The sequence below is a fragment of the Portunus trituberculatus genome, chromosome 4 (assembly GCF_017591435.1).
Source record: "Portunus trituberculatus isolate SZX2019 chromosome 4, ASM1759143v1, whole genome shotgun sequence".
Classification (NCBI taxonomy): Eukaryota; Metazoa; Arthropoda; class Malacostraca; order Decapoda; family Portunidae; genus Portunus; species Portunus trituberculatus.
The window spans coordinates 4,600,071-4,615,070 of NC_059258.1; the positions used below are offsets into that span (position 1 = coordinate 4,600,071).

The 15,000-nt window shown below is 37.5% G+C and overlaps 1 protein-coding gene across 1 annotated transcript in view; it reads right to left on the minus strand.

Annotated features, from left to right (window-relative positions):
• LOC123511918 (protein kinase C, brain isozyme-like) overlaps positions 1–15,000 on the minus strand; it is a 143,393-nt gene that overhangs the window by 31,242 nt on the left and 97,151 nt on the right. Inside the window, 1 exon segment of the mRNA XM_045267999.1 lies at positions 84–236. Coding sequence (XP_045123934.1) covers positions 84–236 — 153 coding nt within the window.

Below are 15,000 nucleotides of genomic sequence, written 5' to 3' on the forward strand. Positions count from 1 at the left end.
ACACCACAACACACCAAAACACACCACCACACCACAACCACACCACAACACCACACAATCACCAGCACATCACCAGCACTCACCTTTCTCTCAGCGAGCAGCACCTTGCCAAATGATCCCTTTCCGAGCACCATCAGATAATTGAAGTCTGTGGCCCTGATGATGTCCCTCTTGTTCATGTTATGCGGAATGTGGTTGTCTGTGGCTGTTGGAGTCTTCTTGGTGATCGATGTCTTCTGCTCACCAAGTCACCAAGTCACCAAGTTCATCACCAGCCACGGTTCAAGGGTAAACAAAAAGAAATGGTGCCAAGATTAGGGTTTGTTTTCAGTCTGGTGATTTTTTGGTGATGGTTTAAATTTATTGAGTTATGGTGATTTTTTTGGTGATCTTTTGGTGATTTTTTGATGGTTTTATCTATTTTTTTTTTAGTTATGGCGTTATTTTGGTGATATTTTGGTGATTTTTGGTGATTTTTGGTTTTTTTAAAGTTATGGCGTTATTTTTTCGTGATATTTTGGTGATTTTTGGTGATTTTTTGGTGATTTTTGATGGTTTTATCTATTTTTTTTAGTTATGGTGATATTTTGGTGATTTTTGGTGATTTTTGGTGATATTTTGGTGATTTTTGATGGTTTATCTATTTTTTTTTAGTTATTTTTATTTTGGTGATATTTTTTTGATGATTTTGGTTATTTTGGTTGGTGATTTTGGTTTTTAGTTATGGCGTTATTTTTTCGTGATATTTTGGTGATTTTTGGTGATTTTGGTGATGATTTTGATGTTTTATCTATTTTTTTAGTTATGGTGATATTTTGGTGATTTTGGTGATTTTTGGTGATTTTGATGGTTTATCTATTTTTTAGTTTATGATATTTTGGTTATTTTGGTGATTTTTGGTGATTTTGATGGTTTATCTATTTTTTTAGTTATGGTGATATTTTGGTGATTTTGGTGATTTTGGTGATTTTGATGGTTTATCTATTTTTTAGTTATGGTGATATTTTGGTGATTTTTGGTGATTTTTTGGTGATTTTTGATGGTTTTATCTATTTTTTTAGTTATGGTGATATTTTGGTGATTTTGGTGATTTTTGGTGATTTTGGGTGATAGTTTTATTGATTTCTTTTAAAAGTTATGGCGATATTTTGGTGATATTTTGGTGATAGTTAAATTGTTTTGAGTTATGGTGATTTTTTGGTGATTTTTGGTGATTTTTGGTGATTTTATATTTTTGGTGATGTTTTTATTTATTTTTTTATATTTATGGTGATTTTTTGGTGAATTTTTGGTGATTTTTACGTGATTTTTTATTTCATTATTTTGGTGAGATTGGTAATGGTTTATTAATTTTCTGAGTCATGGTGATTTGTTGGTGATTTTTTGTATGTTGTATTTTTGGTGATTTTTGGTTGATTTTCTGGTGATTTATATTTTGGTGAGTGTTTGATGTTTTATTTTTCGTTTAGTTATGGTGATTTTTGGTGATTTTCTGGTGATTTTGGTGATTTTGGTGATTTTTGGTGATTTTGTGTGATTTTTTGGTTAATATTTGGTGAAGAAATTGGTGAGTTTACTTTGTGTCAATTTGTTTCATTTCACCATTATTGTCATTATTAGTTTCATTATTACCGTCACCAGTTTTATTTACTTTTTTTTCGTCTTGGTGACTTTATAGAGTACCTTCGTGTGTGTGTGTGTGTGTGTGTGTGTGTGTGTGTGTGTGTGTGTGTGTGTGTGTGTGTGGTGAGTGATGATGTGGTGACAGTAACCATCCTTGCTGTCAGACGTGTGAGTAATGGTGGTGGTGGTGGTGGTGGTGGTGGTGGTGGTGGTGGTGGTGGGGGCGGAGGGTGCCAGGGAGTGCCGGGAAGTGCCACTGTGCCTGTCTATCAAATGACTAACAACAGATTATAAGAAGTATTAACCTATTTGTATTTTTAGAAGGTCGACGCAAATTGTTCTTTCACTAATAAACTGTCTTAAAAATGATTATATTGGTATTTCTAACTGATAATATTTGTATTTTTAAAGTATTGTGACGAATTAATCACGTCCTGTATTCTCAAACTTTCTTTAAAAATGTATGTATTTTTAAAAGGATCGAGGCAAATTAATGATGTCTTTCACTAATAAACTGTCTTAAAATTGATTCTACCTCTATTTCTAATTTATCATATTTGTATTTCTAAAGTAATGAGGTGAATTAATAACGTCCTGTACTCTCAAACTCCGTCTTTCTTTAAAATCGACGTATTTCTAAGGATCGCAGCAAATCATTTATCTATCACTAATAAACTGTCCTTAAAATTTATTATATTTGTCCCTCTAATTTATCATATTTGTATTTCTAAAGTAATGAGGTGAATTAATAACGTCCTGTACTCTCAAACTCTTTTTTTTTCATTTGTGTATTTTTAAAAGGATCGAGGCAAATTAATGATGTCTTTCACTAATAAACTGTCTTAAAACTGATCATACCTCTATTTCTAATTTATCATATTTGTATTTCTACAGTATTGAGACGAATTAATAACGTCCTGTACTTTCAAACTCTTTCTTTAAAAATTTATGTATTCTTAAAAGGATCGAGGCAAATTAATTATGTCTTTCACTAATAAACTGTCTTAAAATTTATTCTACTCGTATTTCTAAAGTATTGAGGTAAACAAATGACGTCCTTTACTCTCAAACTCTCTTATCTCTCTTCACAATTGACGTATTTTTTAAAGGATCGCGTCTTCCACTAAAAAAAAAAAAAGGGACTCTTAAAACTGATCATATTTGTACCTCTAACTTACTATATTTGTATTTCAAGCGTATTGAGACGAATTAATAATGTCCTGTACTCTCAAACTCTCTTATCTTTCTTCATGATTAACATATTTCTTAAAGGATCGTGTCTTTCACTAAAAAACAGTCTTGAAACTGATTATTATTTGTATTTCTGATGTAACGAGGTAAAATTTTAAGGTCCTTTTACTCTCAAACTCTCTTATCTATCTTTAAAATTAACGTATTTCTTACAGGATTGTGTCTTAAAACTGTCTTTTGTGTCTTAAAACTGTCTTAAAACTTATCATATTTGTATTTTAAGTAATGATATAACGTAATAGCATCCTTTATTCTCAAACTCTCCTATCTTTCTTCAAAATCCACGTATTTCTAAGAGCATCGAGGCAAATTAATCATGTCTTTCACTAATAAACTCTTAAAACTTACTTATTCTGTTTATAATTCTAATGTAATGAGGTAAAACAATAACGCCCTTCACTCTTAAACCCTCTTATCTTTCTTCAAAATCCCTCGAAGCAAACTCCTCATTTCTCTTCCTTCCAAACTCTCTCCTCTTTTGCGTTTCTTGATTCTTGAGGTAAGTTCATGACGCATTTTACTTCCAAAACTGTCTTTCTGGAAACTCATTGCATTTATAAAAGACAGGAGAGCTTTAGATATCTTTTTACTTCCAAACTGCCTTGTCTTCCTCTCTATGTCTTTGTATTTGTAAGAGATTCAGGCCTGCTTCTCACCGCCCCCGTCTTTCACTAGTAAATCTTGCCTGTCCTAAATTGTTGCATTATTCTTATCCTGTGCAATCTGATCCATATTCTTACGTTAATGAGGTGAATGTTGAGAGCATTTTGAGTACGATCACTTGTATGGCGAGGGAGGGAGGGAGGGAGAGGAAGGATGGAGGAAGGAAGGAAAAAGGGAAGAAATGAAAGAACGAAGGGAAGGAGAGGGAAGAAGCAAGTAAATTAGTAAGTCAGCAAATAAGTAAGGAAGGAAGGAAGGAAAGGAGAGAGAGTGAAGAGAAGAGAAAGGGAGGAAGGGGTGGTGGTGGTGGTGGTGGTGGCAAGTGTAGATGTGATGACTTGCTAATGGTTACCGATAAGAACTTTTGTCATAGAAGAAGATGTGTTTGAAATGAGCGTGAAATTCATGTCTCCAACTTTCACGTCTTATGAGGGGGACACCTCGCATATTAAGTGTGAAAATTATATACATGCACACACACATATATACAGTTATTAAATGGATCACACACACACACACACACACACACACACACACACACACACACACACACACACACTTTTAATCTATCTACTTATATATTTGGCAAGACTGAGTGAAATGTGCGTATTGAGTCAGCTCTCTTGGTGAACAGCTGGATCTAAAACTCATGTCACCAAGTTAAGTTAGTGTTTGAGTACTGAATAACCAAATATGCACAGACTGGTGAGCTTGTTTATGAGCTGAATAAATAAATGAAAATAGATAAGTAAACTGGTGATGTGATGGTGATTTGTTGATGTGGTTTATTGTATCAAGCCATGACTTCACCATCAATGTGTCTGCATGACTGGATGTGTTTGGCCGCCATTGGTGATGTGATGTGATGTGATGTGATGGTGATGCAATGTTATGATGTGATGAGATAATGATGTGATGTGATGTGATTTATAGTAATGTGATGGTGATGGTGGTAATGTGATGTGATGTAATTTGATAGTGATGTTATGATGATGTGATGCGAAGTGATGATGTGATGTGATAACGATGTGATGTGATGTGATGGTGATTTGTTGAAGAGGTTTAGTGTACCAAGCCATGATTTCACCATCAGTGTGCATGACTGGACGTGTTTGGCCGCCCTGACAACACACACCAGCCACTCGGCACGCCTTTGAGAAACACAACACCATTACTCTGAATGACACCAGGTTTGTAATGAATAGTTAACACACATGAAGGAAAACTATTTAACGGATGAGGGAAAAAATATTAAGATGTATAATGAGAATGGAGGTAAGAAACAAGTGAATATGAGTGGCAATAATAAAACATACATTATACACCGTTGAGGGAAAAATGTACACATATATTAGTAAATGTAGAGGTGTACACATATAGAAAAACGTGTACACATATACGTAAGAGGTGTACACACAGATATCAAAGGTGTACACATAGAGGTGTACACAAATAGAGGTGTACACATAAATATCAAAGGTGTACACACAAATATATATAAACGAGAGGCTTGTACACACATAAACCATTGATATATATACATAAAACTGCCAACATCTAAGCCTGCTGTTTGTGGCCGGGCAGTGGCGGGTGTCGAGGCCTGTGGAGTGTGGGAAGCGTGTTGTGTCGTGTGTCCTGCAGTGTGAGAAGCCCGAGACACAGGTGTGCGAGTGTCCACAGGTTAAGTGTCAAGGTGAGGCGCCAGGTAGGGGGGTGGAAATTAGGAAAACACTAAAGAAACATTAAGAACACTGATTCGATGCGACATTGAGAAATAAACAGAGGGAATATTGAACTGAAATAACGGATAGTCACTGCATAGAGTTCAAAGCGTCCTTATGGAAACTAAAGAGAATCATAAACGCCTGAACCTGTACTAGTGAAAAGGATCCATTTCCCTTATACTTCACATCCAGGAGTCTATGATTTCTTTTTGGCAGTTAAACTAAAGTGAATCATAAACACCTAAACCCAAAGCAGTGAAAGGAATCGAAACCCTCTTATAATCTCTTCAGTCATAAATACCTGAACCCATATCAAAAGGATCGAACCCATTAAAATTTAGGTTCTGGAGTCTATGATTACTTCTGGCAATCATAAAAAAGCAAACCCAAATTAAGAGGATCGGAACCCAATAAAATTTAGCTTCAGGAGTCTATAATCTCTTTGGCAATCATAAACATCTGAACCGAAAGCAGTAAAAGGAATCAGAACCCTCTTATAATTTAGGTTCAGTAGTCTATAATCTCTTTTAGCAATGATAAACACCTAAAACCCAAATTAAAAGGATCGGAACCCATTAAAATTTAGGTTTAGGAGTCCTTACCTCTTCTGGTAACGATAAATCATCAACACCTAAACCCAAAGCAGTTAAAAGGATACGATTCCCTTATGATTTAGGTTCAGGAGTGCATGATCCCTTTTGGCGTCTATGAAGAGAATCTAATCTGACTACATTAAACACCTAAACCCAAAGCAGTTAAAAGGATACAATTCCCTTATGATGTAGGTTTAAGAGTGTATGATCCCTTTTGGCGTCTATAAGGAGGATCTGACTCTACAAGTGACTATAAATTCCACCAAAAAGAGGCTCCAACAAAGGCTGAAGTGGATCTATGACACTGAACTTACCTTCCAATTCCACTTAATTTGGATGTATTGAAAGCAGTTATTCACAGTTACTCATCTTTCTTCGCGTCTCATTAATTAATAGACGTTAATTAATGAAAAAAAAAAAAAAAAAATGAAACCCATCCTAATTATTTTTTTTAGCCGAATAATTAAATACCAAATAATAACAACGTAATAAACAAGTGCTCTTTGAAAAATACATAAAAAAACAATGAGAATAAACCAAAATGAATACAGATAAATTAATAAAAACAATTAATTAATAACTGGAGTGAATAACTGCCGAACTACATCACCTTATGAGAAATGGAAGGAGGAGGAGGAGGAGGAGGAGGAGGAGGAGGAGGAGGAGGAGGAGGAGGAGGAGGAGGAGGAAAAAGGAAAAAGGGAAGGAGGGAATGAAAAAAAAATGGGGAAAAAAGAAAACGATGTGAAGAAATGGTGAGGAAAAAGGAAACAGGGAAGAAATGGAAAAAAAAGAAAAAGAGGATAAGGAAAAAGGAAAAAGGGATGAAGGGAAGGAGGGAATGAAAAGGAAAAAAATGGAAGAAAAGATGAGGAAAAAGGGAAAAGGGAAAAGGGAGGGAGAGAATGAAAAGAAAAAAATGGAAATAAGGATGAGGAAAAAGATTAAAAAAAGGGAAGGAAGGAAGGAAGGAAAATAAAAAAAAAATAAAAGAATGGAAAAAAATGAGGAAAATGGAAAAAGAAATGAAAAGACAAGAAAAAAATAGAGGAAAAGAAAAAAACGAGGCTACGAAGAAAAAAAAAAGGAAAAAGGAAGGAAGGAAGGAAGGAAAAAAGAAAAACAAAAAAATGGAAGTAAAAGATGAGGAAAAAGAAGGAAGGAATGAAAAAGAAAACAAAAATGAAAAAAAAAAATAGAAAACGAGCTTATGAAAACTTAATTAAAGACGTGAAGTTTGTGGGATTCACGTTCTCTAATTGGCAAGGTTCAATAGGATTCAGCACTACGACTCAATTACGGTGTTGCAGTGCTGGGGCGAGGCGGGAAGAGGGGCGGGAAGGTGCTGCGGGGGGTGTGGTGCTGACAGGACGGCGGGAGGAGTGAATGAGATAGGGTTAAGACGCGTTAAGACTGGCTGATGAGACGAGGTGACGGGAGGAGCTAGGTAAGATGAGATTTGAGGGAGCGGGAAGAAGGAGGGAGAGATGTTACTGTTACTGAGCCTGTCATTGAGGTTAAGGACGGGAAGAGTGGGATAAAAGTGACGGGAAGAGAAAGGGTAGGGTTATCAGGAGCAAAAGGACGGGAAGACTAGAAAAGAAGTGACGGGAAGATGTCAAGGCCGTGAAGAATGAAAAAAAAATTGACAGGAGGAGGAAAAACGGCGTCATTCAGGTTAAGGACGGGAAGAATGGAACAGAAGTAACGGGAAGAGAAAGGGAAAGGTCTTTAGGAGAAAAAGGACGAGAAGAATGGAAAAAGACGACGGGAAGAGGAGAGAAAGATGTTACTGAGGTTAAGAACGGGAAGAATAGAGAAGAAGCGACGGGAAGAGAAAGAGAAAGGGTGACATAGAGATTAAGGACGGGAAGAATGAAAAAAAAAGTGACGGGAAGAGATGGTATAGAAACGTGATGTGCATTAACGAGACGGGAAGAGATGGTTAAAGATGTGAGGTGAATGGTGTTAACAGAACGGGAAGAGGAAGAAAAGGACGGGAAGTGATGAGGAGGTGATGAGGAAGTGAAGGGAAGTTTGAAGGGACGGGAAGACCACGGGGAGAGTCGAGCGGTGAGACAGGAGAGGCGGGAAGAGGACGGGAAGATGTCATTAAGGTTAAAAATATGAAAAGTGGAAAAAAAAATGGAACGGGAAGAGGAAAAAAAGTGATGGGACGTTTGAAGGGACGGGAAGACCACGGGGACATTTGGGCAGTGAGACAGGAGGGGCGGGAAGAGGAAGGAAGATATCAATATGGTTAAAAAAGATGAAAATGGGGAAAAAAAATGGGACGGGAAGTGATGGGACGTTTGAAGGGACGGGAAGACCACGCGGGGGACAGGAGAGGCGGGAAGGTACGAGGCGGGAAGACTGTCTCGTGTTAGCTTATATTCTGAAACACTTCAAATCACCTTCGCTACTTTCCAAAGGCTCTAGCTGAAGTGACGCGGGTTTTCAAGGGTGTTTTTATGGTTCTAGTGACAGATTGACGAGATTTCTACATCGTTATACGGCCAAACACTCTTCAAAACCCGGCTTATCATCTCTGTGGCCTTAGAAAATAATATTAAAAGCGACACGGGTTCTTCAGGGTGTGTTTTCACGGTTCTAGTGACAAATTAACCAGATTTTTGCGTTACTAACAGGAGAAAAAGTCTTGAGAAACCGCTAGTCATCTTTGTGGCCTTGGAATATAATTGTAAAGTGACAAAGTCTTTTATGAGAATTTTTATACGGGTTTTATAACAATTTTCCAAGACCACAGAGATGATTAACCGGTTTCCCAAGACTGTTTTTTCTCTTGATAACGTAGAAACACCGCTTATCTATCATTACAACCATAAAAACACCTTTGGAAACCCGTGTCACTTCACCATCACAATTTCCTAAGGTCACAGAGATGATTAACTGAATTCTCAAGACTGCTTCTCCTGTTGATAACGAAGAAATCTTGTCAATCTGCCACTAGAACCATAAAAACACGCTTGAAAAACCGTATCACTTCACTAACTATTTTCCAAGACCACACAGATGATTGACCGATCTCTCAAGACTGCCTGTCCTCTTAATAATAAAGAAATATTGTCAATCTGCCGCTGAACCATAAAAACACGCTTGAAAAAAAACATATCACTTCTCTAACTATTTTCCAAGACCACACACACGATTAACTAGGTTCTCAAGACTGCTTCTCCTGCTAATAACGTAGAAACACTATTCATCTGCCACTAGAACCATAACTCTGGAACTCCCTCCCTGCATCTGCATTTCCGAATTCCTACGACTTGTCTTCTTTAAGAGGGAGGTATCAAGGCATTTGTTCCTTATTTTGGCTGACGCTTTTTCCACTTTTTAGAGAGCCAGCACTCTAGTGGGCATTGTTTTTTCAATCTTCTCTTTTTGCCCTTGTTTGGCCCTCTTCACTACATAAAAAAAAAAAAACTTGAAAAAACCCCGCGCCACTTCACGATAACTATTTTCCAAGACCACATAGATTGACCTAATTGCCGAGACTGTTTCTCCTGTTGATAACGTAGAAGCACTCTTAATCTACCAGTAAAACCAACAAAACACGCTTGGAAAACCCGCACCACTTCACAATAACTATTTTCCAAGACCACACTTATGATTAATCTGGTTCTCAAGACTGCTTCTCCTGTTAATAGCGAAGAAATCTTGTTAATCTGCCACTAGAACCATAAAAACACGCTTGAAGAACCCGCGTCACTTCAACTAGAGTCTTTAAAGAGTGGATATAAGGAAATTACCGTTTTAGAATCAGTACTACGCCGGAAATTCGCTCTAGATTCAGAATATAACGAACTGATCGCTTGTGGGAAAATATAACGTAGAATTGTGAACGAAATAGTGGAGGACTGACGCGATGACCGATATATTCCAAACTTTCATATTTTTCTTAATTTTGGTTTGCTTGTTTTGTGACTAATTGATACGGAATGAGTGTTGCTTCTGATACTCTCTCTCTCTCTCTCTCTCTCTCTCTCTCTCTCTCTCTCTCTGTACGGAATTAGTTTTTCTTTCTTTCTCTTATATTTTTGCTTCTTTTCCTTCTTCTTCCCACATAATTCTTGCCCATGTGTGGATATACATATATATATAATCTCTCTCTCTCTCTCTCTCTCTCTCTCTCTCTTTGCTTCGAGAGAGTGGGTGTACATACAAACATTTCTCCTCCTCCACCTTTTCCTCCTCCTCCTCCTCCTTCTCTTCCTCCTCCTCCTCCTCCTCCTCCTCCTCCTCCTCCTCCTCCTCCTCCTCCTCCTCTTTCTTGGATTCGTGGAGATTATTATTGCAAGGAGATTGGCTGACATTATTTTCTCTCTCTTTTTCTCCCTCTCTCACTTTCTATCTTTGTTGAGCTGCTCGTGGACATAACAATTCTTTCCCTATATTCTTTACCTTTTCCCTTTTATTTTTCTTTGTTGTGTATCTAGTTATTATTTTTATTTCCCTGCGGTGCGTCTATTGTGGCATTGCAAGGCTAACGCATATATCGCTTGCTGTATTTTTGTTTTCCTTCTTCCATTGTGTCTATTTTTCTATCTTCCTGTTTGTGTTGTGGTCTAGTTTGTTTTTTTCTCGTAAAGATGCTTTTTTTTTCTATTTCTTTATGTTGTTTTGTGTTTTTTAGCATAATTTATTGTTTTAAGTTCTTATTCTGCATTTTTTTTCATTTTCTCCTATTTTTATCTATTTTTTATGTTATTTTTGTGTTTTTTTAGCATAATTTATTGTTTTTTTATGTTATTTTTGTGTTTTTTTAGCATAATTTATTGTTTTAGGTTCGTATTCTGCATTTTTTTCTTCCTTTTCTTCTATTTTACCTAATTTTATGTTATTTTGTGTTTTTAAGCCTAATTTATTCTTTTAAGTTCGTATTCTGCTTTTATTTTCTTCCTTTTCTTCCAATACATAATTTTTTTTCTTTTATTTACTTTCAATATTTCTAGTTAAGGTGAACCAGACCTCTGCTTATGAATTGTGGTCATATTCTTTACGTTCGTAGTCGCTATTATATTCTTCCTTTTCTTTGTATCCATTCATGAAGATTCTAGATAAATAATAAGCTACATTATTTTTTTTTACTTTCATTCAATATTTCTCCTTGATTAAGAGCAAAAAAAAAAAAAAAAAAAAAAAAAGAAATTATGAATAGTGGACATATTCTTTACGTTCGTAGTTCAGTTTTATTTTCTTCCTCTTCTTCCTCTCATTCATACAAACTTCTAATAAACAATCAAGATCTTTTTTTTTTTTTTTTACTATCAATATTTCTACTCGATTAAGCCGAAAAAGAAAAAAATCATCATAAATAGTGGATATATTCTTTACGTTCGTAGCCCACTCTTGTTTTCCTATTTTTCTTCCTCTCATTTCATACAAACTCCAAACAAACAATAAATAACATCAACTTTTTCACTCTCAATATTTTTCCTCGATTAAGCTCAGAAAACGTTTACAAATTGTGGTCACATTAATATTCCCACTAATTTTGAAACAACACGAGAAAAATTACTAATCCCTAACTTTTTCAATGGATAAAGCTTAGTGTTTATGTATCTCGGTAAGCAACAACAACGCAGGCGGTAAATGAAATCAGCGTGACGAGACCCGTAGAGTTTTCATTCACCTATGTAAACACTTCGCTCTGTTTCTTCTCTTGTTCCATTAAGTAGTAGTAGTAGTAGTAGTAGTAGTAGTAGTAGTAGTAGTAGTAGTAGTAGTAGTAGTAGTAGGTAGTGGCAGAAGAAGTAGTAGAGAGGAGAAGAAGAAGAAGAAGAAGAAGAAGAAGAAGAAGAAGAGAGAGAGAGGAGGAGGAGGAGGAGGAGGAGGAGGAGGAGGAGGAGGAGGAGGAGGAGGAGGAGGAGGAGGAGGAGAAGAACAAGAGCAAGACGAAGACCAACAAGAAAAAGAAGAAAAAAGATAAAGACGAAGAAGAAAAAGAAGAAGAAAAAAGATAAAGACGAAGACGAAGAAAAAGAAAAAGAAGAAGAAGAAGAAGAAAAAGAAGAAAAAAAGAAAAGAAGAAGGAGACGAAGAAGAAGAAGAAGAGACATCCTGACTAATTAAACACAAACCAACAACACTCGCATTCAGAGACTCAGTGAAGGAGCAGAAAAGGAAGGCCACACTCATTCAATGTTTTACCACCACTCACTCAGAACTCACAGGCCAATAAGCGTGATTTTTCCCACCACTCACGACTCAGAACTCACGATTTATTCACTAAGAACTCACGACTCACGACTTACTCACGATTCACTTAGAATTCACGACTCAGGTTCATTCAGAATTCACGACTCACGACCCACGACTCAATCAGAACTCACGACTCACGACCCACGACTCAATCAGAACTCACGACTTACATTCACAACTTACTCAGAACTCCCGACACCCGACCCACGACTCACTTGTGGTACCTCCTATCTCAAAGCCCACCCGCTAGGAAACCGTTGCCCCGAGTGAGGAAGCCCAACCTACACTCGGACCGTGGACAGGATTCGAACCCGTGCGCTTGGAGACCCGTCGGAGCCCAAAGCACGCATGGTTCCACTGTACCACGGCGGCCAATAATCATCAAACTGCTTTTTATTGTGTTGTGAATGAAGTTATGTCGATCGGTGTGTCTTCAATCTGGCGTCCGTTAATTTTATGTAACCTCGCCCATTTCCTAATTCTTTATCTTATCTATTTTTTCCTGACATCTTTTCTGTCAATCTAAACTCGTTGAAGAGGAAGGTTTCAAGACATCCCTGTATTTTGGCTACCTCTCGGACCTGCACGGGGACTGGTAACTAAGTGGGGTGTAATTTCTTTAAGTCTTTATCGTAAATTAGTACTTTAGATTATTACAAAGTTCACGTCCTCTGTAGAAATTTGATGAAGTCCACTGATAGGTTTCTGAGTCTGCATTTCATTGTAAGTCACTATTTTGTATCTTGATAAGCAGAGTAGCCATTGTAAAACGGAAATAAACTTACGACTTTCTCCTCTTACATCAATCAAAACACGAAAAAAACAAAGAGGTACTGACTTTCCCGGCGTCTTGAAGGTCAGAGCGAGAGAGGAAGGCACACAAACCCCCCTGAACGTCCCCCATGGGTGATACAGCGCAAGCAGCGAGTCCCCAGCGGCGCGCGAGACCCAGGGAAACTTGCACTTGTGGTTAATTAAATGCACCTCTCATAGTCTTAAAATGGCAGCAGGTTAAAAAAAAAACGCGGGTTCATCAGTCTTCTGGGAGCCGCGTTGTTTGGTGAGGGGGTGTTAAATCACATTGGGGCGGCGTGAGGGGGTGATGGGAAGAAATGAGCACTATATAGTAAATGGAGGATAAGGAAGAGGATGGGAAGAGGTGAGAGGAGCGTGAGAGGAGCGTGGGAGGAGCTTGAGCGTCGAGTGTAACATTATAACGTGTTTAGGGTTCACAGCTCATGCAAAAAACGTTCTCAAAAGGCGGGGAAAGTTTTTAATGGGGTGGGGAGAAGAAACAGCCACACAGCTTGAGTTTACAGTGTGGTGGGGGTGTTTTGGGGTGTTGGGAGGGTGCGGGTGAATACAGCGTCATCACCAACCATGAAGGGTGTAGTGGAGGTGGTGGGGGTGTCGACCAGGAAAGATGTATCCGCATTTACCAGAACGGACGATTGCAAGGCGGATTGACGACCGACGAGTGGTGACGGTGGAGTTTTGGGGTGGTGTGGTGGTGGTGGTGGTGGTGGTGAGGAGGTGGTGAGGTGGTGGAGGAGAGGTGGAGGTGGAAATAGACAGACAAATCGACTATTAACGGTGGGTGTAATAATTCTCTATTTTTTTTATCTGATCAACATAAGAGGTTAAGAGGAAGAGGAAGAGGAAGAGGAAGGGTGTGTCTGCGATCCAAAAAAATGAAGACGACTGAGAATAAAGAGGAAGAGGAAAATAAAGAGGTCGGGAAATGTGAAATAAAATAAAAAAAAAAAAAAAATTACGTGTTTTCTGTAGTTTCATATTTCTTCAAAGCTAAACTGTATCCTGGGAACACTAAGATGTGAAAACACTGGACTGACTGAACGAAATGCTATGCTAACGAACTAAACATAAAGAAACTATTGAATCTCCTCGTGAACACTACTAAATGAAACCAAAGGACAAACTGAACGAAAGGCTATGCTAATGAACTAAACAATAATGAGAGTGTGGCGTGTTTCTCGTGGCTGTACAAATGTTAACTGGGCAAAATTATGAAGTGAAAGTGAGAAAGTAGGCAGCCCTTTTTAGGATTACCAACGCCTACACACGCCTGCTGTTTATTGGGGAGTAAATGTTGCCTGCTGACATCACTGCTTAACCCTTTCAGTACCAGGACACGCTTCCCTATTCATTCTGCTTACTGTTTTGTGATTCTATACAGCTTCAGAAACTCATGTGGGGGATTAAAATAGTGAAGACTGTGGCTATTAATTTCCTGACCTCCACAGACCCTTCCTAATGTCAATAAAATGGTCTAATGGTACAGAAATCTCATGGTAAAAATGTGTCCCAGTACTGAAGGGGTTAAAATAGTGAAGACTGTGGCCATTAATCTCCTGACCTCCATAGACCCTTCCTAATGTCAATAAAATGGTCTAATGGTACGCAAATCTCATGGTAAAAATGTGTCCCAGTATGGAAGGGCTTAAAATAGTGAAGACTGTGGCCATTAATCTCCTGACCTCCATAGACTCTTCCTAATGTCAATAAAATGGTCTAATGGTACGCAAATCTCATGGTAAAAATGCGTTCCAGTACTAAAGGGTTAAAACAAATAATAAATACTGGTTGTGTTACGAAATTTTTTAAGCTGAATGAAAAAAAAAAAAAAATCAGAAGAAGACATGACAAGTTAGTAGTGGAGGTAAGTGTTTGAATATCAATAATAGTGATATACAAAAAGTTGAATACTCGCCTCAAAATGTACTGAAACAAAGTCGAGTGAAATAATGAGCACCACAAAGGTCAAAGGAAAGTATTAGTGCGTAAATAAAGCAAAGGAATCATTCAGAACCTTAAAACTTCATAAAAAGAAGTTACAAAATTGAAATGTTGACGTAAAAAAGAAAATATACTAAACTAAACCTAAATAATGAAAAAAAAATATA